The sequence below is a fragment of the Heptranchias perlo genome, chromosome 10 (genome assembly GCF_035084215.1).
Source record: "Heptranchias perlo isolate sHepPer1 chromosome 10, sHepPer1.hap1, whole genome shotgun sequence".
NCBI classification, from domain to species: domain Eukaryota; kingdom Metazoa; phylum Chordata; class Chondrichthyes; order Hexanchiformes; family Hexanchidae; genus Heptranchias; species Heptranchias perlo.
This window is the reverse complement of record NC_090334.1, coordinates 86351174-86377619: the sequence shown is the minus strand read 5'-3', so window position 1 is coordinate 86377619 and position 26446 is coordinate 86351174. Positions and strand designations below refer to the sequence as shown.

Sequence of the window (26446 nt, the reverse complement as noted above, 5' to 3'; positions counted from 1 at the left end):
ACTACTCGCCTTCAAACAGCCACCCAACCTCAAACAGACCATCGTTTGCAGCAAATTACCCAGCTTTCAGGAGAACAGCGTCCACGACACCACACAACCCTGCCACGGCAACCTCTGCAAGACATGCCAGATAATCGACACAGATACCACCATCACACGAGAGGACACCACCCACCAGGTACATGGTTCATACTCCTGTGACTCGGCCAATTTTGTCTACCTCATACGTTGCAGGAAAGGATGCCCCGGAGCATGGTACATTGGCGAGACCATGCAGACACTGCAACAACGGTTGAACGGACACCGCGCAACAATCGCCAGACAGGAGGGTTCCCTCCCAGTCGGGGAACACTTCAGCAGTCAAGGACATTCAGCCACCGATCTTCGGGTAAGCATTCTCCAAGGCGGCCTTCAAGACACACGACAACGCAAAATCGTCGAGCAGAAATTGATAGCCAAGTTGCGCACCCATGAGGACGACCTCAACCGGGATCTTGGATTCATATCACGCTACACGTAACCCCACCAGCAGGGGGGGAAAAAAGTTATCTGTTTTTAATACAACTGGACATTCTCTCTCTCTCTCTCTCTCTCTCTGCCTTTCGGGTCTCTTTCTCTCTTTGTCTGTGTAATTTGACCCATTGTGTATTCAGCATACTGGGACGTACTGTTTTCCGTGGCTAACCTGTCTGAACACCAACGACACCTTTGATTCCCAGCCTAATATAAGATACGCGATTTGAGAACCTCTCATTCACTCACTCACCTGACGAAGGAGATAATCTCCGAAAGCTTGTGATTTTCAAATAAAACTGTTGGACTATAACCTGGTGTTGTAAGATTCCTTACATTTGTCCACCCCAGCCCAGCTACTCATCTCCACATCATGGCTACTTATTTCGTTTGATTCTTGGATGCTTACAGCTTTCCTAGATTTATTTATCGTGTAAATTCGTGCCTGGATTTGAGGCTCCAAACTGAGCTGCTCATTGTCTGTATTAGAAGGTAAGAAATAGGAGCAGGAGTAGGCCATACAGCCCCCCGAGCCTGCTCCACAATTCAATCAGATCATGTCTGATCTTCGACCTCAACTCCATTTTCCTGCCCGATCCCCATATCCCTTGATTCCCTTAGTGTCCAAAAATCTATCGATCTCAGCCTTGAATGTACTCAGTGACTGAGCATCCACAGCCCTCGGGGGTAGAGAATTCCAAAGATTCACAACCCTCTGAGTGAAGAAATTTCTCCTCATCTCATTCCTAAATGGCCGACCCCTGATCTTGAAACTATGCCCCCTATTTCTAGGCTGTTTCCCCTGGCTGGACAGTCTATCACCGTCTACCCTGTCAAGCCCCCTCAGAATCTTATGTTTGACTGAGATCACCTCTCATTCTTCTAAACTCCAGAGAGTACAGGCCCATTCTACTCAAACTCTCCTCATAGGACAACCCTCTCATCCCAGGAATCAATCTAGTGAACCTTTGTTGCACCACCTCATAGAATCATAGACCGAAGGCAAGTATATCCTTCCTTGGATAAGGAGACCAAAACTGTACACAGTACTCCAGGTGAGGTCTCATCAAAGCCCTGTACAATTGCAGCAAGACTTCCTTACTCTTGTACTCCAACCCCCTTGCAATAATGGCCAAAATACTATTTGCCTTCCTAATTGCTTGCTGTACCTGCATGTTAACTTTCTGTCTTTCGTGTAAAAGGACACCCAAATCCGAGATGCTGAGACTATCGTAGATAGCACGTTCAGTAAGGTGGTCACACCGCAGGTAAAGATTACACAGACAGAAAGGAAATGGGTGACCGGCAAGCAGAGTAAAAGGACTAGGCAAGTAGAGCAGGAGTCCCCTGGGGCCATCTCCCTCTCAAACAGATATACTGCTTTGGAATTTTTGGGGGAGATGGCTTATCAGGGGAAAGCAGCAAGAGCCAAGTTTGTGGCATCACGGGTGGCTCAGCTGCACAGGACGGGAGGGATTCAATTGGAAGGGGAACAGATCGGCGTTTCTATGGCCGCAAACGTGACTCCAGGATGGTATGTTGCCTCCCTGGTGCTAGGGTCAAGGATGTCACGGAGCGGCTGCAGGACATTCTGGAGGGGGAGGGTGAACAGCCAGTCGTCATGGTCCATATCGGTACCAACGACATAGGTTAAAAAAAGGGATGAGTTCCTGCAAGGTGAATTTAAGGAGTTAGGAGATAAATTAAAAAGCAGGACTTCAAAGGTAGTGATCTCAGGATTACTCCCAGTGCCACGTGCTGGTGAGTATAGGAACAGGAAAATAGACCAGATGAATGCGTGGCTGCAGGGATGGTGTCGGAGGGAGGGATTTAGATTCCTGGGACATTGGGACCGGTTCTGGGGAAGGTGGGACCTGTACAATCGAGATGGGTTGCACCCGAGCAGGACCGGGACCAGTGTCCTCGTGGGGGTGTTTGCTAGTGCTGTTGGGGAAGGTTTAAACAAGAGTGGCAGGTGGATGGGAACCTGAGCGGGGAGTCAGAAGGGAGTAAAGTTGAGAGCAGCAAGAGAGGGGAAGACCCAGGGGAAATGTACAATACAAATAGTACAAACAGTTGTTCAAGAACAAGTGAAAGGGAAAAGCGTAGAGCAGCAGAAAGAGAGTGTACTTTAGACACTACGGATAAAGTGAAAACTAGAAGGCGTAAGGCGATTAACCCAGCATCAAAGCTGAAGGTCAGGCTAGGGTGTGTGGCCCAACTAAGAGTTCTATATACAAATGCACGGAGCATAAGGAATAAATTAAATGAACTACAGGTGATCAAGAAGGCCAACGAAATGTTGGTTTTTATTGCTAGGGGGATAGAATATAAAAACAGGGAGGTATTGCTGCAGTTATATAAGGTATTGGTGAGACCGCACCTGGAATACTGCATACAGTTTTGGTGTCCATACTTAAGAAAAGACATACTTGCTCTCGAGGCAGTACAAAGAAGGTTCACTCGGTTAATCCCGGGGATGAGGGGGTGGACATACGAGGAGAGGTTGAGTAGATTGGGACTCTACTCATTGGAGTTCAGAAGAATGAGAGGCGATCTTATTGAAACATATAAGATTGTGAAGGGGCTTGATCGGGTGGATGCGGTAAGGATGTTCCCAAGGATGGGTGAAACTAAAACTAGGGGGCATAATCTTAGAATAAGGGGCTGCTGTTTCAAAACTGAGATGAGGAGAAACTTCTTCACTCAGAGGGTAGTAGGTCTGTGGAATTTGCTGCCCCAGGAAGCTACATCATTAAATAAATTTAAAACAGAAATAGACAGTTTCCGAGAAGTAAAGGGAATTAGGGGTTACGGGGAGCGGGCAGGAAATTGGACATGAAGCTGAGTTCGGATCGGTCAAGGCCCTGTGGGTGGCGGAGCGGGCCCAGGGGCTGAGTGGCCGGGTCCTGCTCCTACTTCTTGTGTTCTTTAGATTTGAGGTTAGGATCAGATCAGCCATGATCTTATTGAATGGCGGAGCAGGCTCGAGGGGCCGATTGGCCTGCTCCTGCTCCTATTTCTTATGTTCTTATGTTAGCTGCTAAGATTCTAGACCTGGGTAAGGCCGACTTCAATGGGATGAGACAGTGACTGTCCACAGTAAACTGGACAAATCTATTAATGGGTAAAATGACTGATGATCAGTGGGAAATGTTTAAAAAAACATTTAACGTGATGCAGAATCGGTTTATACCCCTGAGGGGCAAGAACTCTACTTGCCAAAAAAAACAGCTATGGACAACTAAAGAGGTAAGGGAGGGACAGTATAAGACATAAGGAAAGGGCATACAAAAAGGCAAAAAATGGCACAGGTGCTGGCGAATGGGAAAGATACAAAGATCAACAAAGGGTCACAAAACAGATAGTAAGAGCTACAAAAAGAGAGTATGAAAAGAAACTCGCAAGGGATATCAAAACCAATACAAAGAACTTTTATAGTTATATTAGGAAAAAGAGGGTGGTCAGGAGCAGTGTTGGCCCCTTAAAAACTGAAAGTGGGGATATTGTCATTGACAATGGGGAAATGGCGGACATGTTGAACAATTACTTTGCGTCAGTATTTACAGTAGAAAAAGAGGATAGCATGCCGGAAATCCCAAGAAAACTAATATTGAATTGGGGACAGGGACTCAATAAAATTAACATAAGTAAAGCAACAGTAATGAAGAAAATAATAGCACTAAAGAGTGACAAATCCCCAGGACCAGATGGTTTCCATCCCAGGGTTTGAAAGGAAGTAGGTGAGCACATTGCAGATGCCCGAACTATAATCTTTCAAAGTTCTCCAGATTCAGGAACTGTCCCTCTGGATTGGAAAATTGCACATGTCACTCTGCTTTTTAAGAAGGGAGAGAGAGGGAAACCAGGGAATTATGGACCATTCAGCCTCACATCTGTTGTGGGGAAAATGCTGGAGTCTATAATTAAGGATAGGGTGACTGAACACCTCGAGAATTTTCAGTTAATCAGAGAGAGCCAGCATGGATTTGTGAAAGGTAGGTCGTGCCTGACAAACCTGATTGAATTTTTTTGAAGAAGTGACTAAAGTAGTGGACAGGGGAATGTCAATGGATGTTATTTATATGGACTTCCAGAAGGCATTTGATAAGGTCCCACATAAGAGACTGTTAGCGAAGATAGAAGCCCATGGAATCGAGGGAAAAGTACGGACTTGGTTAGGAAGTTGGCTGAGTGAAAGGCGACAGAGAGTGACGATAATGGGTAGGTACTCACATTGGCAGGATGTGACTAGTGGAGTCCCGCAAGGATCTGACTTGGGGCCTCAATTATTCACAATATTTATTAACGACTTAGATGAAGACATATAAAGTCTCATATCTAAGTTTGCCAATGACACAAAGATTGGTGGCATTGTAAGCAGTGTAGATGAAAACATAAAATTACAAAGGGATATTGATAGATTAGGTGAATGGGCAAATGAAATTCAATGTGGACAAATGTGAGGTCATCCACTTTGGATCAAAAAAGGATAGAACAGGGTACTTTCTAAATGGTTAAAAGTTAAAAACAGTGGATGTCCAAAGTGACCTCGGGGTTCAGGTACATAGATCATTGAAGTGTCATGAACAGGTGCAGAAAATAATCAATAAGGCTAATGGAATGCTGGCCTTTATATCTAGAGGACTAGAGTACAAGGGGGCAGAAGTTACGCTGCAGCTATACAAAACCCTGGTTAGACCGCACCTGGAGTACTGTGAACAGTTCTGGGCACCGCACCTTCGGAAGTACATATTGGCCTTGGAGGGAGTGCAGCGTAGGTTTACTGGAATGATACCCGGACTTCAAGGGTTAAGTTACGAGGAGAGATTACACAAATTGGGGTTGTATTCTCTGGAGTTTTGAAGGTTATGGGGTGATCTGATTGAAGTTTATAAGATATTCAGGGGAACGGATAGGGTGGATAGAGAGAAACTATTTCCGTTGGTTGGGGATTCTTGGAGTAGGGGACACAGTCTAAAAATTAGAGCCAGACCTTTCAGGAGCGAGATTAGAAAACATTTCTACACACAAAGGGTGGTAGAAGTTTGGAACTCTCTTCCGCAAACAGCAATTGACACTAGCTCAATTGCTAAATTTAAATCTGAGATAGATAGCTTTTTGGCAACCAAAGGTATTAAGGGATATGGGCCAAAGGCAGGTATATGGAGTTCGATCACAGATCAGCCATGATCTTATCAAATGGTCAGGCACGAGGGGCTGAATGGCCTACTCCTGTTCCTATGTTCCAAATCCCTCAGAACACCAACATTTAATAGTTTCACACCATTTAAAATTTTTTCTGCTTTTCTATTCTTCCATCCAAAGTTAATAACCCCACATTTCTCCACCTTCTAATCCATCTGCCACCTGTCTATATTCCTTTGCAGATTCTTTTGTGTCCTCCTCACAGCTTACTTTCCCACCTAGCTTTGTATCGTCAGCAAACGATGATACATTACACTCGTCCCTTCATCTAAATCATTAATATAGATTGTAAATAGCTGAGGCCCAAGCACCGATCCTTGCAGCACCCCACTAGTTACAGCCTGCCAACCTGAAAATGACCTGTTTATTCCTACTCTCTGTTTTCTGTCCGTTGACCAATCCTCTATCCGTGCCCAACCCCATGAGCCCTTGTGTGACCTCTTTTTGTGTTGTACCTTATCGAATGCCTTTTGAAAATCCAAATATACTACCTCCACTGGTTCCCCTTTATCTACCCTGCCAGTTACATCCTCAAAAAACTCTAATAGATTTGTCAAACATGATTTCCCTTTCATAAAACCAAGTTGACTCTGCCTAATCATATTATGATTTTCTAAGTGCCCTGTTACCGCTTCCTTAATAATGGATTCCAGCATTTTCCCAACGACTGATGCCAATCTTTCTGGCCTGTAGTTCCCTGTTTTCTCTCTCTTGCATAGCGGGGTTACATTTGCTACCTTCCAATCCACTGGGACTGTTCTAGAATCTAGGGAATTTTGGAAGATCACAACTAATGCATCCACTATCTCTGCAGCCACTTCTTTTAGAATCTTCGGAGGTAGGCCATCAGGTCCAGGGGATTTGTCGACTTTTAGTCCCTTTAATTTCTCCAGTTCTTTTTCTTGACTAATATTAATTACTTCAAGTTCCTCATTCTTGTTAGATCCTTGGTTCCCCACTATTTCCGGTATGAAGACAGATACAAAATATTTGTTCAGTGTTTTTGCCTTTTCCTTATTCCCCACTATAATTTCTCCTGACTCAGCCTCCAAGAGACCAACGTTTACTTTTGCTACTCTTTTCCTTTTTATATACTTGTAAAAGCTCTTACAATCTGTTTTTATATTTCTTGCTAGTTTACTTTCATATTCTATTTTCTCTCTTTTTATCTATTTTTTTGGTCATCCTTTGCTGGTTTCCAAAACTGTCCCAAGCCTCAGGCTTATTACTCTTCTTGGCAACATCATAAACCTTTTTAACCTAATACTATCCTTAACTTCTTTAGTTAGCCAAGGATGGATCACTTTTTCCATGGAGCTTTTATTTCTCAATGGAATGTATATTCGTTAAGAATTATGAAATATTTCCTATTGCTTATCTACCGTCATATCTTTTAATCTAATTTCCCAATCAACTTTAGCCAACTAGCCCCTCATACCTCTGTAATTGGCTTTGTTTAAGTTTAAGACTCTAGTTTCTGATTTAAATACATCATCCTTGAACTCGATGTGAAATTCCATCAAATGATCACTCTTCCCCAGAGGATTCCTTACAGTGAGATTTCTAATTAACCCTGTCTCATTACATTGGACAAGATCTAAAATAGCCTGTTCTCTGGTTGGTTCCACAACGTATTGCTCTAGGAAACGCTCTCGAATGCATCCCATGAACTTGTCCTCGAGACTACTTTTGCCAATTTGATTTGCCCAGTCTATATAAAGATTAAAGTCCTCCACGATTATTGTATTACCTTTCTTATAAGCTCCTCTTATTTCTTGATTTATACCCTGTTCAAGAGTGTAACTACTGTTAGGGGTCGATAAACTACTCCCACTAGTCTTTTCCGCCCTTTGTTATTTCTTGGCTCCACCCATACTGATTCCGCATCCTGATTTTCTGAGCTAAGAACCTTTCTCTCTACAGCCTTTATCTCATCCTTTATTATCAGGGATATCCCCCATCCTTCCCTCCTTTTCCATTTTGCCTCTCTTTTCAAACAGTCAAATACCCGGTAATATTTAGTTCACAACCTTGGTCACCATTTTTGTTTATTTGTTCACGGGATGTGGGCGTCGCTGGCAGTCCAGCATTTATTGCCCATCCCTAATTGCCCTTGAGAAGGTGGTGTTGAGCCGCCTTCTTGAACCGCTGCAGTCCGTGTGGTGAAGGTTCTCCCACAGTGCTGTTAGGAAGGGAGTTCCAGGATTTTGACCCAGCGACGATGAAGGAACGGCGATATATTTCCAAGTCGGGATGGTGTGTGACTTGGAGGGGAACGTGCAGGTGGTGTTGTTCCCATGTACCTGCTGCTCTTGTCCTTCTAGGTGGTAGAGGTCGTGGGTTTGGGAGGTGCTGTCGAAGAAGCCTTGGCGAGTTGCTGCAGTGCATCCTGTGGATGGTACACACTGCAGCCACTGTGTGCCGGTGGTGAAGGGAGTGAATGTTTAGGGTGGTGGATGGGGTGCCAATCAAGCGGGCTGCTTTGTCCTGGATAGTGTCAAGCTTCTTGAGTGTTGTTGGAGCTGCACTCATCCAGGCAAGTGGAGAGTATTCCATCACACTCCTGACTTGTGCCTTGTAGATGATGGAAAGGCTTTGGGGAGTCAGGAGGTGAGTTACTCGCCGCAGAACACCCAGCCTCTGACCTGCTCTTGTAGCCACAGTATTTATATGGCTGGTCCAGTTAAGTTTCTGCTCAATGGTGACCCCCAGGATGTTGATGGTGGGGGATTCGGCGATGGTAATGCCGTTGAATGTCAAGGGGAGGTGGTTAGACTCTCTCTTGTTGGAGATGGTCATTGCCTGGCACTTGTCTGGCACGAATGTTACTTGCCACTTATGAGCCCAAGCCTGGATGTTGTCCAGGTCTTGCTGCATGCGGGCTCGGACTGCTTCATTATTTGAGGGGTTGCGAATGGAACTGAACACTGTGCAATCATCAGCGAACATCCCCATTTCTGACCTTATTGGAACATAGGAACAGGAGTCGGCCATTCAGCCCCTCGTGCCTGCTCCGCCATTTGATAAGATCATGGCTGATCTGTGATCGAACTCCATATGCCTGCCTTTGGCCCATATCCCTTAATACCTTTGGTTGCCAAAAAGCTATCTATCTCACATTTAAATTTAGCAATTGAGCTAGTATCAATTGCCGTTTGTGGAAGAGAGTTCCAAACTTCTACAACCCTTTGTGTGTAGAAATGTTTTCTAATCTCGCTCCTGAAAGGTCTGGCTCTAATTTTTAGACTGTGTCCCCTACTCCTAAAATCCCCAACCAGCGGAAATAGTTTCTCTCTATCCACCCTATCTGTTCCCCTTAATAAACTTCGATCAGATCACCCCTTAACCTTCGAAACTCTGGAGAATACAACCCCAATTTGTGTAATCTCTCCTCGTAACTTAACCCTTGAAGTCCGGGTATGGGGGTGGGGGGAAGGTCATTGATGAAGCAGCTGAAGATGGTTGGGCCTTAGACAATGCCTTGAGGAACTCCTGCAGCAATGTCCTGGGGCTGAGATGATTGGCCTCCAACAATCACTACCATCTTCCTTTGTGCTAGGATGACTCCAACCACTGGAGAGTTTTCCCCCTGATTCCCATTGACTTCAATTTTACTAGGGCTCCTTGATGCCACACTCGGTCAAATGCTGCCTTGATGTCAAGGGCAGTCACTCTCACCTCACCTCACCTCTGGAATTCAGCTCTTTTGTCCATGTTTGGACCAAGGCTGTAATGAGGTCTGGAGCCGAGTGGTCCTGGCGGAATCCAAACTGAGCATCGGTGAGCAGGTTATTGGTGAGTAAGTGCCGCTTGATAACACTGTCGACAACACCTTCCATCACTTTGCTGATGATCGAGAGTAGACTGAAGGGGCGGTAATTGGCCGGATTGGATTTGTCCTGCTTTTTGTGGACAGGACATACCTGGGCAATGTTCCACATTGTCAGGTAGATGCCAGTGTTGCAGTTGTACTGGAACAGCTTGGCTGGAGGCACAGCTGGTTCTGGAGCACAAGTCTTCAGCACTACAGCTGGGATGTTGTTGGGGCCCATCGCCTTTGCTGTATCCAGTGCACTCAGCCGTTTCTTGATATCACGTGGAGTGAATTGAATTGGCTGAAGACTGGTTTCTGTGATGGTGGGGATATTGGGAGGCGGCCAAGATGGATCATCCACTCTGCACTTCTGGCTGAAGATGATTGCAAACGCTTCAGCCTTGTCTTTTGCACTCACGTGCTGGACTCCGCCATCGTTGAGGATGGGGATGTTTACAGATCCTCCCATTAGTAGTTTAATTGTCCACCACCATTCACGACTGGATGTGGCAGGACTGCAGAGCTTTGATCTGATCAGTTGGTTGTGGAATCGCTTAGCACTGTCTATAGCATGTTGCTTCCGCTGTTTAGCATGCATGTAGTCCTGTGTTGTAGCTTCACCAGGTTGGCACCTCATTTTTAGGTACGCCTGGTGCTGCTCCTGGCATGCTCTTCTGCACTCCTCATTGAACTAGGGTTGATCCCCTGGCTTGTTGGTAATGGTAGAGTGAGGAATATGCTGGGCCATGAGGTTACAGATTGTGATGGAATACAATTCTGCTGCTGATGGCCCACAGCGCCTCTTGGATGCCCAGTTTTGAGCTGCTGGATCTGTTCTGAATCTATCCCATTTAGCACGGTGGTAATGCCACACAACACGTTGGATGGTGTCCTCAGTGCGAAGACGGGACTTCATCTCCACAAGGACTGTGCGGTGGTCACTCCTACCAATACTGTCATGGACAGATGCATCTGCGACAGGTGGATTGGTGAGGACGAGGTCAAGTAAGTTTTTCCCTCGTGTTGGTTCGCTCACCACCTGCCGCAGGCCCAGTCTGGCAGCTGTGTCCTTCAGGACTCGGCCAGCTCGGTCAGTCATCGTGCTACCGAGCCACTCTTGGTGATGGACATTGAAGTCCCCCACCCAGAGTACATTTTGTGCCCTTGCTACCCTCAGTGCTTCCTCCATGTGGTGTTCAACATGGAGGAGGAGTGATTCATCAGCTGAGGGGGGGCGGTAGGTGGTAATCAGCAGGAGGTTTCCTTGCCCATAGTTTGACCTGATGCCATGAGATTTCATGGGGTCCAGAGTCAATGTTGAGGACTCCCAGGGCCACTCCCTCCTGACTGTATATCACTGTACCGCCACCTCTGGTCGGTCTGTCCGACCGGTGGGACAGGACATACCCAGGGATGGTGATGGAAGAGTCTGGGACATTGGCTGAAAGGTATGATTCTGTGAGTATGGCTGTGTCAGGCTGTTGCTTGACTCGTCTGTGGGACAGCTCTCCCAATTTTGGCACAAGTCCCCAGATGTTAGTGAGGAGGACCTTGCAGGGTCGACTGGGCTTGGTTTGCCTTTGTCGTGTCCGGTGCCTAGTGGTCCGATGCCGGGTGGTCCGTCCGGTTTTATTCTTACTGTGACTTTTTTTAGCAAGATTTTACAACTGAGTGGCTTGCTCGGCTATTTCAGAGGGCAATTAAGAATCAACCACATTGCTGTGGGTCTGGAGTCACATATGGGCCAGACCGGGTAAGGACGGCAGGTTTCCTTCCCTGAAGGACATTAGTGATCCAGATGGGTTTTTACGACAATCCGGTAGTTTCATGGACACCATTACTGATACTAGTATTTAAATTCCAGATTTTATTTAATTAATTGAATTTATATTCCCCATCTGCCGTGGCAGGATTTGAACTTATGACTTGGATTATTAGTCCAGGCCTCTGGATTACTGGTCCAGTAACATAACCACTATGCTACCGTACCCGGTAACCAAGTCTCAGTAATGGCTATCAGATCAAACCCATTTATCTCTCTTTGTGCCATATTCGTCTGTCTTGTTACAAATGCTTCATGCATTCAGATAAAACACCTTTAATTTTAACTTTTTGCTATCTTTCCCCGATTTGACCTCGTTCACTGATGCAGTATTACCGTTGAACTCTCTGTTCTTTCCTGTCACACTCTGCTCTATGACCTTGACTTTTCTCCCCTTACCACAAGCCTCTCTTTTCCTCCCTCCCCCTTTTTATTTTAAAGCCCTATCTACCTCCCTCGTTATTCGATTCGCCAGGACACTAGTGCCAGCCCGGTTTAAGTGGAGCCCGTCCCAACAGAACAGCTCCCTCTTTCCCCAGTACTGGTGCCAGTGCCCCAAGAATCGAAACCCCTGTCTCCCACACCACTCTTTGAGCCAGGCATTTAACTCTCTGATCTGTTTGTCCCTATGCCAATTTGCGTGTGGCTTAGATAGTGATCCAGAGATTATTACCTTTTGAGGTTCTACTTATTAATTTGGACCCTAGCTCCTCAAACTCCCTCAGCAGAACCTCATTCCTAGTTCTACCTATGTCTTTGGTTCCTACATGGACCACGACAACTGGATCCTCCCCCTTGTGCTCCAAGTTCTTTTCCTGCCAGGAGGAGATGTCCTTAACCCTGGCCCTGGGCAGGCAACACGGCCTTTGGGACTCTCAATCGCAGCTGCAGAGAACAGTGTCTATCCCCCTGATTATTTTATCGCCAACCGCTATCACATTCCTTTTTACTCCCCCCACTTGAATAGCCTCCTGTAACATGGTGCCATGGTCAGTTACCCATCCTCCCTGCAGTCTTTGTTCTCATCCATACAGGTAGAAAGTACCTCGGACCTGTTGGACAAGGGCAAAGGCTGAGGCTCCTCCATCACTGCATTCTGGACATGTGGGGCCCCGCACTGTGCTGCTCAGTGTCTGTAACATTGTGTGGGGCCCCACACTGTGCTGCTCAGTGTCTGTGTAACATTGGGGCCCCGCACTGTGCTGCTCAGTGTCTGTGTACCATTGTGTGGGGCCCCACACTGTGCTGCTCAGTGTCTGTGTAACATTGTGTGGGGCCCCGCACTGTGCTGCTCAGTGTCTGTGTAACATTGTGTGGGGCCCCACACTGTGCTGCTCAGTGTCTGTGTAACATTGTGTGGGGCCCCGCACTGTGCTGCTCAGTGTCTGTGTAACATTGTGTGGGGCCCCTCACTGTGCTGCTCAGTGTCTGTGTAACATTGTGTGGGGCCCCACACTGTGCTGCTCAGTGTCTGTGTAACATTGTGTGGGGCCCCACACTGTGCTGCTCAGTGTCTGTGTAACATTGTGTGGGGCCCCACACTGTGCTGCTCAGTGTCTGTGTACCATTGTGTGGGGCCCCTCACTGTGCTGCTCAGTGTCTGTGTAACATTGTGTGGGGCCCCACACTGTGCTGCTCAGTGTCTGTGTACCATTGTGTGGGGCCCCTCACTGTGCTGCTCAGTGTCTGTGTAACATTGTGTGGGGCCCCACACTGTGCTGCTCAGTGTCTGTGTACCATTGTGTGGGGCCCCGCACTGTGCTGCTCAGTGTCTGTGTAACATTGTGTGGGGCCCCGCACTGTGCTGCTCAGTGTCTGTGTAACATTGTGTGGGGCCCCACACTGTGCTGCTCAGTGTCTGTGTAACATTGTGTGGGGCCCCGCACTGTGCTGCTCAGTGTCTGTGTAACATTGTGTGGGGCCCCACACTGTGCTGCTCAGTGTCTGTGTAACATTGGGGCCCCACACTGTGCTGCTCAGTGTCTGTGTAACATTGTGTGGGGCCCCACACTGTGCTGCTCAGTGTCTGTGTAACATTGTGTGGGGCCCCACACTGTGCTGCTCAGTGTCTGTGTAACATTGTGTGGGGCCCCTCACTGTGCTGCTCAGTGTCTGTGTAACATTGTGTGGGGCCCCACACTGTGCTGCTCAGTGTCTGTGTAACATTGTTTGGGGCCCCTCCATTGCCTTGGTTGTGTGCTGCTTTCTCAATGTTCTACTTTTCATGTTTGTTTCTGCAGATTCTCGGTCAGGATGAGTTAGATGAATTCAGAAAGGTAATTACATTTCCTTAAATCCTTTCCATGTGTGTTTGATTTAGTTTGTTCCTTTTTGTATGCCATCTCTCCCTGAGGAGACTGAGGGTGGTGGGCAGTCTTTTACCCACTTTCTGCTGCTGGTGCACAGTAACTGGTTATCGTTTCAGCACATCCTCCAGGGATTAGAGGACCACCGTGTTGGGAATCCTTTGCAGGACCCATGCCCTGTCGTTCCCGGACACAGTTCGACAGCAGTTATGAATGCGTCTAGTTTGCGATTTTTATAGTAAAATGAAATGAAATCCCTAAAGCACCAGTAAAAATCCTGGAAAATCCCACATAATAAAAACAAAATTAGACTTATGCACTCAGAATAAATCAGTGACCCTGACAGTGATGTACTGCTACACTCAGAATAAATCAGTGACCCTGACAGTGATGTACTGCTACACTCAGAATAAATCAGTGACCCTGACAGTGATGTACTGCTACACTCAGAATAAATCAGTGACCCTGACAGTGATGTACTGCTACACTAAGCTGAATGCAATTTAATAGGAATTATAGAGAATTTAAGTTTAAATATCCCTCAATCCTCACCAGGCTATGCTCAACAGTGCGACTGCCTAGATACAGCCAGACATAATTCAATGATGCGAGACTGTCTTCTCTCCGCTCGGGTTTTTCTTCTGCTATATTTGATCTTGGCCTTTAAGGTGAAATGACTTTTTAACATTACAAGTAAAAACCTTCAACAATTCTTCAGAATATGTTTAATTTTGAAATATTAGGGTTCTAAAAGAGGCGGCTGCAGAGATAGTGGATGCATTGGTTTTGATCTTCAAAAATTCCCTAGATTCTAGAACGGTCCCAGTGGATTGGAAGGTTGCAAATGTAACCCCGCTATTCAAGAGAGAGAAAACAGGGAACTACAGACCTGTTAGCCTGACATCAGTAGTAAGGAAAATGCTAGAATCTATTATTAAGAAAGTGGTAACAGGGCACTGAGAAAATCTTAATATGATTAGGCAGAGTCAACTTGGTTTTATGAAAGGGAAATCGAGTTTGACAAATCTATTAGAGTTTTTTGAGGATGTAACTGGCAGGGTAGATAAAGGGGAACCAGTGGATTGCGTATATTTGGACTTTCAAAAGGCATTCGATAAGGTGCTACATAAGAGGTTGTTACACAAGATAAGGGATCATGGGATTGGAGGTAATATATTAGCATGGATAGAGGATTGGTTAACAGACAGAAAACAGAGAGAAGGGATAAACGGGTCATTTTATAGAATCATAGAAAGAATACAACACGGAAGGAGGCCACTCGGCCCATCGAGTCCACGCCGGCTGTCTGCAAGAGCAATCCAGCGAGTCCCACTCCCCCGCCCGATCCCCGTAGTCCTGCAAATTTCTTCCTTTCAAGTACTTATCCAGTTCCCTTTTGAAGGCCATGATTGAATCTGCCTCTACTGCTCCCTCAGGTAATGCATTCCAGATGCTAACCACTCACTGTATAAAAAAGTTTTCCTCATGTCACCTTTGGTTCTTTTGCCAATCACCTTAAATCTATGCCCTCTGGTTCTTGACCCTTCTGCCAATGGGAACAGTTTCTCTCTATCTACTCTGTCGAGACCCTTCATGATTTTGAATACCTCTATCAAATCTCCTCTCAACCGTCTCTGTTTCAAGGAGAACAACCTCAGCTTTTCCAGTCTATCCAAGTAACTAAAGCCCCTCATCCCTGGAATCATTCTCGTAAATCTCTTCTGCACCCTCTCTAAGGCACTTCACATCTTTCCTAAAGTGCGATGCCCAGAACTGGACACAATACTCCAGTTGTGGCCGAGCCAGTGTTTTATAAAGGCTCATCATGACTTCCATACTTTTGTACTCTGTTCCTCAAAAGCCCAGGATCCCTTATGCCGCTTTCTCAACCTGCCCTGCCATCTTCAACAATTTGTGCACATTTACCCCCAGATCTCTCTGTTCCTGTACCCGTTTTAGAGTTATGCCCTTTAGTTTATACTGCCTCTCCTCGTTCTCCCTACTGAAATGTATCACTTTGCACTTTTCTGTGTTAAATATAATCTGCCACATGTCCGCCCATGCCACCCGCCTGTCTATATCCTCTTGAAGTCTATCACTATCCTCCCCACTGTTCACTACACTTCCACGTTTCGTGTCATCTGCCTTTTGAAAGTCCATATACAGCATATCAACTGCATTCCCCTCATCTACCCTCTCTGTTACCTCATCTAAAAACTCTATCAAGTTAGTTAAACACATCTTGAAATATATAAGATTCTGAGGGGACTCGATAGGGTAGATGCTGAGAAGATGTTACCCCTCATGGGGGAATCTAAAGGCATAGTCTCAGAATAACGGGTCACCTGTTTAAGACAGAAATGAGGAGGAATTTCTTCTCCCAGAGGGTTGTGAATCTTTGGAATTCTTTACCCCAAAAAGCTGTGGAGGCTGAGTCATTGAATACATTCAAGGCTGGGTTAGACAAATTTTTGATCAGCAAGGGAGTCAAAGGATATGGGGAAATGGCGGGAAAATGGAGTTAAGGTAAAAATGCGATAAGCCATGATCTCATTAAATGGCGGAGCAGGCTCGAAGGGCCAAATGGCCTACTCCTGCTCCTATCTCTTATGGTCTTTTGGCCTAACACGATTTGCCTTTAACAAATCCGTGCTGGCTTTCCTAATCAATCCACACTTGTCCAAGTGACTGTTAATTCTGTCCCGGATTATAGTTTCTAAAAGTTTCCCCACCACTGAGATTAAACTGACTGGCCTGTAGTTGCTGGGTTTATCCTTCCACCCTTTTTTGAACAAGAGTGTAACATTCTCAATTCTCCAGTCCTCTGGCACCACCCCCGTATCTAAGGATGTTTGGAAGATTATGGCCAGTACCTCTGCAATTTTCATCCTTACTTCCCTCAGCAACATAAGATGCATCCCATCCGGACCGGGTGACTTATCTACTTTGAGTACAGCAAGCCTTTCAAGTACCTCTTTATCAATTTTTTGCCCATCCAGTATCTAACCATATCTTCCTTTACTGAGACTCTGGCAGCATCTTCCTTGGTAAAGACAGATGCAAAGTACTCATTTAGTACCTCAGCCATCCCCTCTGCTTCCATGAGTAGATCTCCTTTTTGGTCCCTGATCGGCCTCACCCCTCCTCATACTTCCTGTTTACTGTTTACATGCCTGTAGAAGACTTGTGGAATCCCTGTTATGTTTGCCGCCAGTCTATTCTCATACTCTCTCTTTGCCCCTCTTATTTCCTTTTTCATTTCCCCTCTGAACTTTCTATATTCAGCCTGGTTCTCACTTGTGTTATCAATCTGACATCTGTCATATGCCCCTTTTTTCTGCTTCATCTTACTCTATCTTTTTTGTCATCCAGAGAGCTGTGGCTTTAGTTGCCCTACCTTTCTCCTGTGTGGGAATGTACCTAGACTCTACCTGAACCATCTCCTCTTTAAAGACAGCCCACTGTTCAATTACAGTTTTGCCTGCCAATCTATGATTCCAATTTACCCGGGTCAGATCTGTTCTCATCCCATTGAAATTGGCCCTCCTCCAATTGAGTATTTTTACTTTAGTGTGGTCCGTGTCCTTTTCCACAGCTGTTCTAAACCTTATAATACTATGATCGCTGCTCCCTAAATGCTCCCCCACTGACACTTGCTCCACTTGACTCACCTCATTCCCTAGAACCAAGTCCAGCAATGCCTCCTTCCTCGTTGGGCAGGAAACGTACTGGTCAAGAAAGTTATCCTGGACACATTTCAAAAATCCCTCCCCCCTTTGCCCCTTTTTGTTATTATTATCCCAGTCTATATTTGGATAGTTGAAGTCCCCCATTATCACTACTCTATAGTTCTTGCACCTCTCCGTAATTTCCCTGCAAATTTATTGCTCTATATACTTCCCACTAGTTGGTGGCATATAGAATACACCCAGTAGTGTAATGGCACCTCTATTGTTTCTTAACTCAACCAAATAGATTCTGTCCTTGACCCCTCCAGGACATCCTCTCTCTCCAGCACTGCAATATTCTCCTTAATCAATACTGCCACCCTCCCTCCTATCTTTCCTTCCCTATCTTTCCTGAACACCTTGTATCCAGGAATATTTAGTACCCAATCCTGCCCTTTTTTGAGCCAAGTCTCCGTTATCGCCAGGTTTCCAGGTTGGCAAGCTGTAACTAGTGGGGTGCCGCAAGGATCAGTGCTTGGGCCTCAGCTATTTACAATCTATATTAATGACTTAGCTGAAGGAACTGAGCGTAATGTATCCAAGTCTGACCTAGTCACGCTACGTCCACTTCTATGTCTGTAGGGACTATTACTGCAAGATCTCCCCCTTTCATCTCTAGTTTGCGATCATTTTCTGACGTGAGGTTCACTTCCAGACTCTCTCCCACTACTCTTTTACACTATTCTGCCAGTCCATGGGCCTCGCTGCATGGCCATCATCCTGAACATTCAACCAGAATTTAAACCTACCAGTAGCTTTGCCTGCACGTCCCAAAATTGCTGCATCCCGCCATTCATTAGTCCCTTCTGGAACATATGTCACCTGTTTCCCCACTTTGGAAATTGTTCTGTGGATGTGATAGCTCTGACATGTATTTCTTCATCACTGATATTACCACTGTCCAGCCCTTGATCTACCTCAGTCTGCTCTTCAGGAAGCTCATCAAAAAAATCATGACCATCTGAGGCACAAGGTGCCTCGTTTACTTCTATCAACTGCTCAGAGTCTGAGATTCTACAATTAATTCCAATTAATCATGAGGAATGAATCTTAATGGTTTGATTGCCATGTTGGACAACCATGTTTTACTGTCATGACCTATTACCTTACCAGGGCCTTTCCATTCCCTATGACCCCCTCTTTTATAATAAACCAAATCTCCTGAATTGAACTCTGTCTCAGATGGTCTAATACGATGTCTCAGTGCTCTATGAATTTTCTCTAATATCTCAGCCTTGATAAAAGCCTGTCTCCCTGCATGCATAGCATTTAAATGCTCAGAAAAAATGGCACTAATCGTAGTACCTTCTAGAACAGGAGGATTATCACAAAGAACAGAAAATAATTTGGGAGTGCACCCATAGACTAGTTGGTATGGACAATATCCTCCAACCATCTGAAGAGAATTCTTTGCATGAACCGCCCATGCTAGGGCAGTTGACAATTTACACTCTGGTCGATCAGCCAAAATTTTATGCACCGTGTTATCAATCACAGCATGATTCCTTTCACAAAAACCATTGCTAAAAGGGCTCTCAGCTGCTGTATTCATGACAATTATATTCATATTCTCACACATATCTCTGAACTCTGTGTTAGCGAATTCACCTCCATTATCGGTCAGAAACTTTGCTGGTGCCCCAAGTCCAGTCCCTATCCATTTTTCCATAATTTTATCTAGATTAACCACCTGCTCCTTACTATATATTAGTGTAGATCTTGATAAATTGGGCCAGTGGGCCGATGAATAGCAGATGGAGTTTAATTTAGATAAATGTGAGGTGATGCATTTTGGTAGATCGAATTGGGCCAGGACCTACTCCGTTAATGGTAGGGCGTTGGGGAGAGTTATAGAACAAAGAGATCTAGGAGTACAGGTTCATAGCTCCTTGAAAGTGGAGTCATAGGTGGATAGGGTGGTGAAGAAGGCATTCAGCATGCTTGGTTTCATTGGTCAGAACATTGAATACAGGAGTTGGGATATCTTGTTGAAGTTGTACAAGACATTAGTAAGGCCACACTTGGAATACTGTGTACAGTTCTGGTCACCCTATTATAGAAAGGATATTATTAAACTAGAAAGAGTGCAGAAAAGATTTACTAGGATGCTACCAGGACTTGATGGTTTGACTTATAGGGAGAGGTTGGATAGACTGAGACTTTTTTTCCCTGGAGAGTAGGAGGTTTAGGGGTGATCTTTTAGAAGTCTATAATAATAATGAGGGGCATAGATAAGGTAGATAGTCAAAATCTTTTCCCAAAGGTAGGGGAGTCTATAACGAGGGGGCATAGATTTAAGGTGAGAGGGGAGAGATACAAAAGGGTTCAGAGGGGCAATTTTTTCACTCAAAGGGTGGTGAGTGTCTGGAACGAACTGCCAGAGGCAGTAGTAGAGGCGGGTACAATTTTGTCTTTTAAAAAGCATTTGGACAGTTACATGGGTAAGATGGGTATAGAGGGATATGGGCCAAGTGCAGGCAATTGGGACTAGCTTAGTGGTATAAACTGGGCGACATGGACATGTTGGGCCGAAGGGCCTGTTTCCATGTTGTAAACTTCTATGATTCTATGATTCTAGAAATACTAAATCTGGTAGCTAGGTCAATAAAATGTAAGTTGAAAACATTTCTGTCTTTTTCCCATACCTTTGGATCCATGGCAACTACCTCGTTGAAGTCACGTGCTAATGGAACACTTACACTAGGACGTGGGGGCATCCGTCTTTACTTCTTACAGATTTCACAGTTCTCACTAATCTCTTCTATGATCCTCGTACACTCCTCATCAGCTACACCTGCATCTTTTAACAGGATCTTTAAAGTCGACAAGTAGGGTGGGCAAATTGTCTACGTAACTTTAAGACAATTTGTTTTGTTTTCTCTCTGATCCTTATCGCCTGATGCCATTAATACTTGCCTAACATGCTGATGAGAAACATCAGGTTTTATTAAGGGGGTAAACTGCACATCAACCGATTTCCTAAAAATGATTGTCTCATCGTGTTCCATGTCAAGTTTTGTTTTTGCCTTTTTCATGAAAGGTTTACCCAAAAGCATAGTGTATCTCACTAAAGACTACGTCCATACTTATAAAATGACTTACTCCAGCTATCTTACATGGAATTACCATTCTCTTGAGTGACCTCAAGGTGTTGTCATCTCCAAACCTAAAACATGTAGAACTTTTATATTCCTTAACCTTGCATCAATCCTCACTACTTAGTGAATCAAGTTAACATTTTAACCAATCTACACCTCATACAGTTGAAGTACATGCACTATCACCGCACAATTAAAGGAATACATTCATCTTGGGATTAAAACTCCATGTGACCAATATAATCTGTGAAATTCATCATTATCTTCATCCTCTTCCTCAGAACTACTTTCTTCATGCATCATTTCAAAGATTCTGCATCTTTGTTCTGGGCAATTCACTTCGTAATGATACTTAGAGGCACATCTAAAGCATCTACTAATTTTTTCCTTGGGCATTCCTGGGATTCATTCACCCGTTATTACTGTCCCAATTTTGTCTTCTGTTGTGATAAATGGATTTGCTGTACCTGCTTTCATCGCCAATTTGACTGTCTTTAATCCTTCCGTCATATTGACGCCTACGTCCGGTCTCTTGAAAATTTTGAAACCTGGTCTGGCGCCTGCGTTTAGTATCTGGAACATTTTGAAACCTGGTAACCATCGAATCTTCTATTCTTTGTGTCACAGCGGAAGGTCTCATTTGTTCTATGAAGGCTGAAAGGAATCACTGTTTCCCCAAGAATTTCTTTAAGGCAGCAGACATTTGATCCAACAGAGTCTCCTTTTCCGAGAACTGGACCCCAGTTAGGACCAGTTGGCTGTCCCTATGAAACATCTTTGCACAATCTAGTAATTATAACCGGTAGTACCGATCCAGGGATTTCCAATTTGAACTTTGTCAACCTTTTGTACAATTTTTTTAAGTCCATGATATACTCTTCCATTGAATGACCGTCCGATTTCCGAAATCCATCAAATGCTGACCAGGCCTCATAGGCACTCAACAGGTCACCTCTCTTGCAGATTTGATCCAGAAATTCTATTAGAAAGGTAAAACCTTCATCATTATCCAAAAGATCAACATCCATCTCAGAAAATACCATATCTTCTTCGTTCAGGAAGTGACATCACCATGGCAATGCATTGTTTCCTCTTTGGCAGAGTAGTAACCCATGTCCACATATCAACTTCATTCTTCCACTTGTCATGCAGTTCAAACTCCGAAAATATTGGAGGGAAATCATACCTCGACGGTTTAAACGTGCTTTGAGCCATTTTCCACATTGACCACGAGGCTTTCGGGTTTTGTTTTTGTCATCTTATGTCCAAAAATAAATTGTAGTGATGGATGTTTTTGGATTATTGGAGACAGTGATGGGTGTTATTGGAAACAGTGATGGGTGTTATTGGATTATTGGAGACAGTGATGGATATAATTGGAGGCAGTGATGGATTTTTTTTTATTCGTTCATGGGATGTGGGCGTCACTGGCGAGGCCGGCATTTATTGCCCATCCCTAATTGCCCTCGAGAAGGTGGTGGTGAGTCGCCTCCTTTAACCGCTGCAGTCCGTGTGGTGAAGGTCCTCCCACAATGCTGTTAGGAAGGATGTTCCAGGATTTTGACCCAGCAACGATGAAGGAACGGCGATATATTTCCAAGTCGGGATGGTGTGTGACTTGGAGGGGAACTTACTGGTGGTGTTGTTCCCATGTGTCTGCTGCTTTTGTCCTTCTAGGTGGTAGAGGTCGTGGGTTTGGGAGGTGCTGTCGAAGAAGCCTTGGCGAGTTGCTGCAGTGCATCCTGTGGATGTTACACACTGTAGCCACAGTGCGCCGGTGGTGAAGGGAGTGAATGTTTAGGGTGGTGGATGGGGTGCCAATCAAGCGGGCTTGAGTGTTGTTGGAGCTGTACTCATCCAGGCAAGTGGAGAGTATTCCATCACACTCCTGACTTGTGCTTTGTAGGTGGTGGAAAGGCTTTGGGGAGTCAGGAGGTGAGTCACTCGCCACAGAACACCCAGCTTCTGACCTGCTCTTGTAGCCAAAGTATTTATGTGGCTGGTCCAGTTAAGTTTCTGGTCAATGGTGACCCCCCAGGATGTTGATGGTGGGGGATTTGGCGATGGTAATGCTGTTGAATGTCAAGGGGAGGTGGTTAGACTCTCTCTTGTTGGAGAGCAACATTCACCTGAGGAAGGAAGAAGCCTCCGAAAGCTTGTGAAATTTAAAATAAATTTGTTGGACTTTAACTTGGTGTTGTAAAATTGTTTACAATTGTCAACCCCAGTCCATCACCGGCATCTCCACATCATTGTTGGAGATGGTCATTGACTGGCACTTGTCTGGCACGAATGTTACTTGCCACATATGTGTTGTCCAGGTCTTGCTGCATGCGGGCTTGGACTGCTTCATTATCTGAGGGGTTGCGAATGGAACTGAACACTGTGCAATCATCAGCGAATATCCCCATTTCTGACCATATGATGGAGGGAAGGTCATTGATGAAGCAGCTGAAGATGGTTGGGCCTAGGACACTGCCCTGAGGATCTCCTGCAGCTATGTCCTGGGGCTGAGATGATTGGCCTCCAACAACCACTACCATCTTCCTTTGTGCTCGGTATGACTCCAGCCACTGGAGAGGTTTCCTCCTGATTCCCATTGACTTCAATTTTACTCGGGCTCCTTGGTGCCACACTCGGTCAAATGCTGCCTTGATGTCAAGGGCAGTCACTCTCACCTCACCTCTGGAATTCAGCTCTTTTGTCCATGTTTGGACCAAGGCTGTAATGAGGTCTGGAGCCGAGTGGTCCTGGCAGAACCCAAACTGAGCATCGGTGAGCAGGTTATTGGTGAGTAAGTGCCGCTTGATAGCACTGTCGACGACACCTTCCATCACTTTGCTGATGATCGAGAGTAGACTGATGGGGCGGTAATTGGCCGGATTGGATTTGTCCTGCTTTTTGTGGACAGGACATACCTGGGCAATTTTCCACATTGTCGGGTAGATGCCAGTGTTGTAGCTACTGGAACAGCTTGGCTAGAGGCACAGTTAATTCTGGAGCACAAGTCTTCAGCACTACAGCTGGGATGTTGTCGGGGCCCATAGCCTTTGCTGTATCCAGTGCACTCAGCCATTTCTTGATATCATGTGGAGTGAATCGAATTGGCTGAAGACTGGCTTCTGTGATGGTGGGGACATCGGGAGGAGGCCGAGATGGATCATCCACTCGGCACTTCTGGCTGAAGATGGTTGCAAACGCTTCAGCCTTGTCTTTTGCACTCACGTGCTGGGCTCTGCCATCATTGAGGATGGGGATGTTTACAGAGCCTCCTCCTCCCATTAGTTATTTAATTGTCCACCACCATTCACGACTGGATGTGGCAGGACTGCAGAGCTTTGATCTGATCTGTTGGCTGTGGAATTGCTTAGCTCTGTCGATAGCATGTTGCTTCCGCTGTTTAGCATGCATGTAGTCCTGAGTTGTAACTTTACCAGGTTGGCACCTCATTTTTAGGTACTCCTGGTGCTGCTCCTGGCATGCTCTTCCACACTCCTCATTGAACCAGGGTTGATCCCCTGGCTTGTTGGTAATGGTAGAGTGAGGAATATGCTGGGCCATGAGGTTACAGATTGTGCTGGAATATAATTCTGCTGCTGCTGATGGCCCACAGCACCTCGTGGATGCCCAGTTTTGAGCTGCTAGATCTGTGATGAGTCTATCCCATTTAGCACGGTGGTAGTGCCACACAACACGGTAGATGGTGTCCTCAGTGCGAAGACGGGACTGCGTCTCCACGAGGACTCCTACCAATACAGTCATGGACAGATGCATTTGCGACAGGTAGATTGGTGAGGACGAGGTCAAGTAAGTTTTTCCCTCGTGTTGGTTCACTCACCACCTGCCGCAGGCCCAGTCTGGCAGCTATGTCCTTCAGGACTCAGCCAGCTCGGCCAGTAGTGGTACTACCGAGCCACTCTTGGTGATGGACATTGAAGTCCCCCACCCAGAGTACATTCTGTGCCCTTGTTACCCTCAGTGCTTCCTCCAAGTGGTGTTCAACATGGAGGAGGACTGATTCATCAGCTGAGGGAGGGCGGTAGGTGGTAATCAGCAGGAGGATTCCTTGCCCATGTTTGACCTGATGCCATGAGATTTCATGGGGTTCAGAATCAATGTTGAGGACTCCCAGGGCCACTCCCTCCTGACTGTATATCACTGTACCGCCACCTCTGGTCAGTCTGTCCTGCCGGTGGGACAGGACATACCCAGTGATGGTGATGGAAGAGTCTGGGATATTGGCTGAAAGGTATGATTCTGTGAGTATGGCTATGTCAGGCTGTTGCTTGACTCGTCTGTGGGACAGCTCTCCCAATTTGGCACAAGTCCCCAGATGTTAGTGAGGAGGACTTTGCAGGGTCGACTGGGCTTGGTTTGCCTTTGTTGTGTCCGGTGCCTCGTGGTCCGATGCCAGATGGTCCGTCCGGCTTTATTCTTATTATGACTTTTTATTACGGCTATTTCAGAGGGCAATTAAGAATCAACCACATTGCTGTGGGTCTGGAGTCACATATAGGCCAGACCGGGTAAGGACGGCAGGTTTCCTTCCCTAAAGGACATTAGTGAACCAGATGGGTTTTTACGACAATCCGGTAGTTTCATGGACACCATTACTGATACTAGAATTATAGATTCCAGGTTTTATTTAATTAATTGAATTTAAATTCCCCAGCTGCCATGGCGGGATTTGAACTCATGACTCCGGATTATTAGTCCAGGCCCCTGGATTGCTAGTCCAGTAACATAACCACTATGCTACCGTACCTGTGTTATTGGATTATTGGAGGCAGTGATGGATGTTATTGGAAACAGTGATGGATGTTATTGGATTATTGGAGACAGTGATTGGTGTTATTGGATTATTGGAGACAGTGATTGGTGTTATTGGATTATTGGAGACAGTGATGGATGTTATTGGATTATTGGAGACAGTGATGGATGTTATTGGATTATTGGAGACAGTGATGGATGTTATTGGATTATTGGAGACAGTGATGGATGTTATTGGATTATTGGAGACAGTGATGGATGTTATTGGATTATTGGAGACAGTGATGGATGTTATTGGATTATTGGAGACAGTGATGGATGTTATTGGATTATTGGAGACAGTGATGGATGTTATTGGATTATTGGAGACAGTGATGGATGTTATTGGATTATTGGAGGCAGTGATGGATGTTATTGGATTATTGGAGACAGTGATTGGTGTTATTGGATTATTGGAGGCAGTGATGGATGTTATTGAATTATTGGAGGCAGTGATGGATGTTATGGAATTATTGGAGACAGTGATTGGTGTTATTGGATTATTGGAGGCAGTGATGGATGTTATTGAATTATTGGAGGCAGTGATTGGTGTTATTGGATTATTGGAGGCAGCACCAAAAAGGACAGCAATTTGATTTGATATGATGCATTTAATGTAGAAAATCATACCTGGGTGCTTCACAGACAGAAAGAAAGGTGTTTTACATCTGCCTGAAAGGGTAGCTGACATCTCGGTTTAATATTTTATCTCTAAGACGCCCCCTCCCACAGTGTAACACTTCCTTAGTATTGCAGTACAGTGACAGCCTAGAATATGTGCTCAAGTCTCTGGTGAGGGGCTTGACCCCACAATCCTCTGACTCAGAGGTAACAGTGCTACCACTGACAGAGGCTGACAAAAATGGAGGCTGAGCCAAAGGAGATATTAGGAAGTGTGACCAGAAGCTTGGTCAAAGAGGTTGGTTTTAAGAAGGATCTTAAAGGAGGAGAGAGAGGTGGGGAGCTGGAGGGATTGAGCTTGGTGGAATTCCAGTGCATGGAGCCTAGGTGGCTGAAGGAATAGCTGCCACTTGTTGGACAAAGGGATGATGGGATGCACAAGAGGCCAGAGTCTGAGGAATAGAAAGTTCTGAGGTTTTCCATGTTTTGCTGAAAAAGTTATTTTTTAAAACATTTTATTAAAAATT

General features: G+C 45.4%; 1 protein-coding gene across 7 annotated transcripts in view; it reads left to right on the top strand.

Annotated features, from left to right (window-relative positions):
* syne3 (spectrin repeat containing, nuclear envelope family member 3) overlaps positions 1-26446 on the top strand; it is a 207420-nt gene that overhangs the window by 177406 nt on the left and 3568 nt on the right. For 4 of the 7 annotated variants that reach the window (XM_067992140.1, XM_067992143.1, XM_067992139.1 and 1 more), the window contains one exon: positions 13598-13633. The exons of 1 other annotated variant lie outside the window; for it this stretch is intronic. In XM_067992140.1, the coding sequence (XP_067848241.1) occupies positions 13598-13633 (36 nt within the window). Of the gene's footprint in view, positions 1-10390; positions 10535-13597; positions 13634-14218; positions 14270-26446 lie in introns of those variants that run through there. 2 more of the 7 variants (XM_067992144.1, XM_067992142.1) reach the window with 2 other exon arrangements.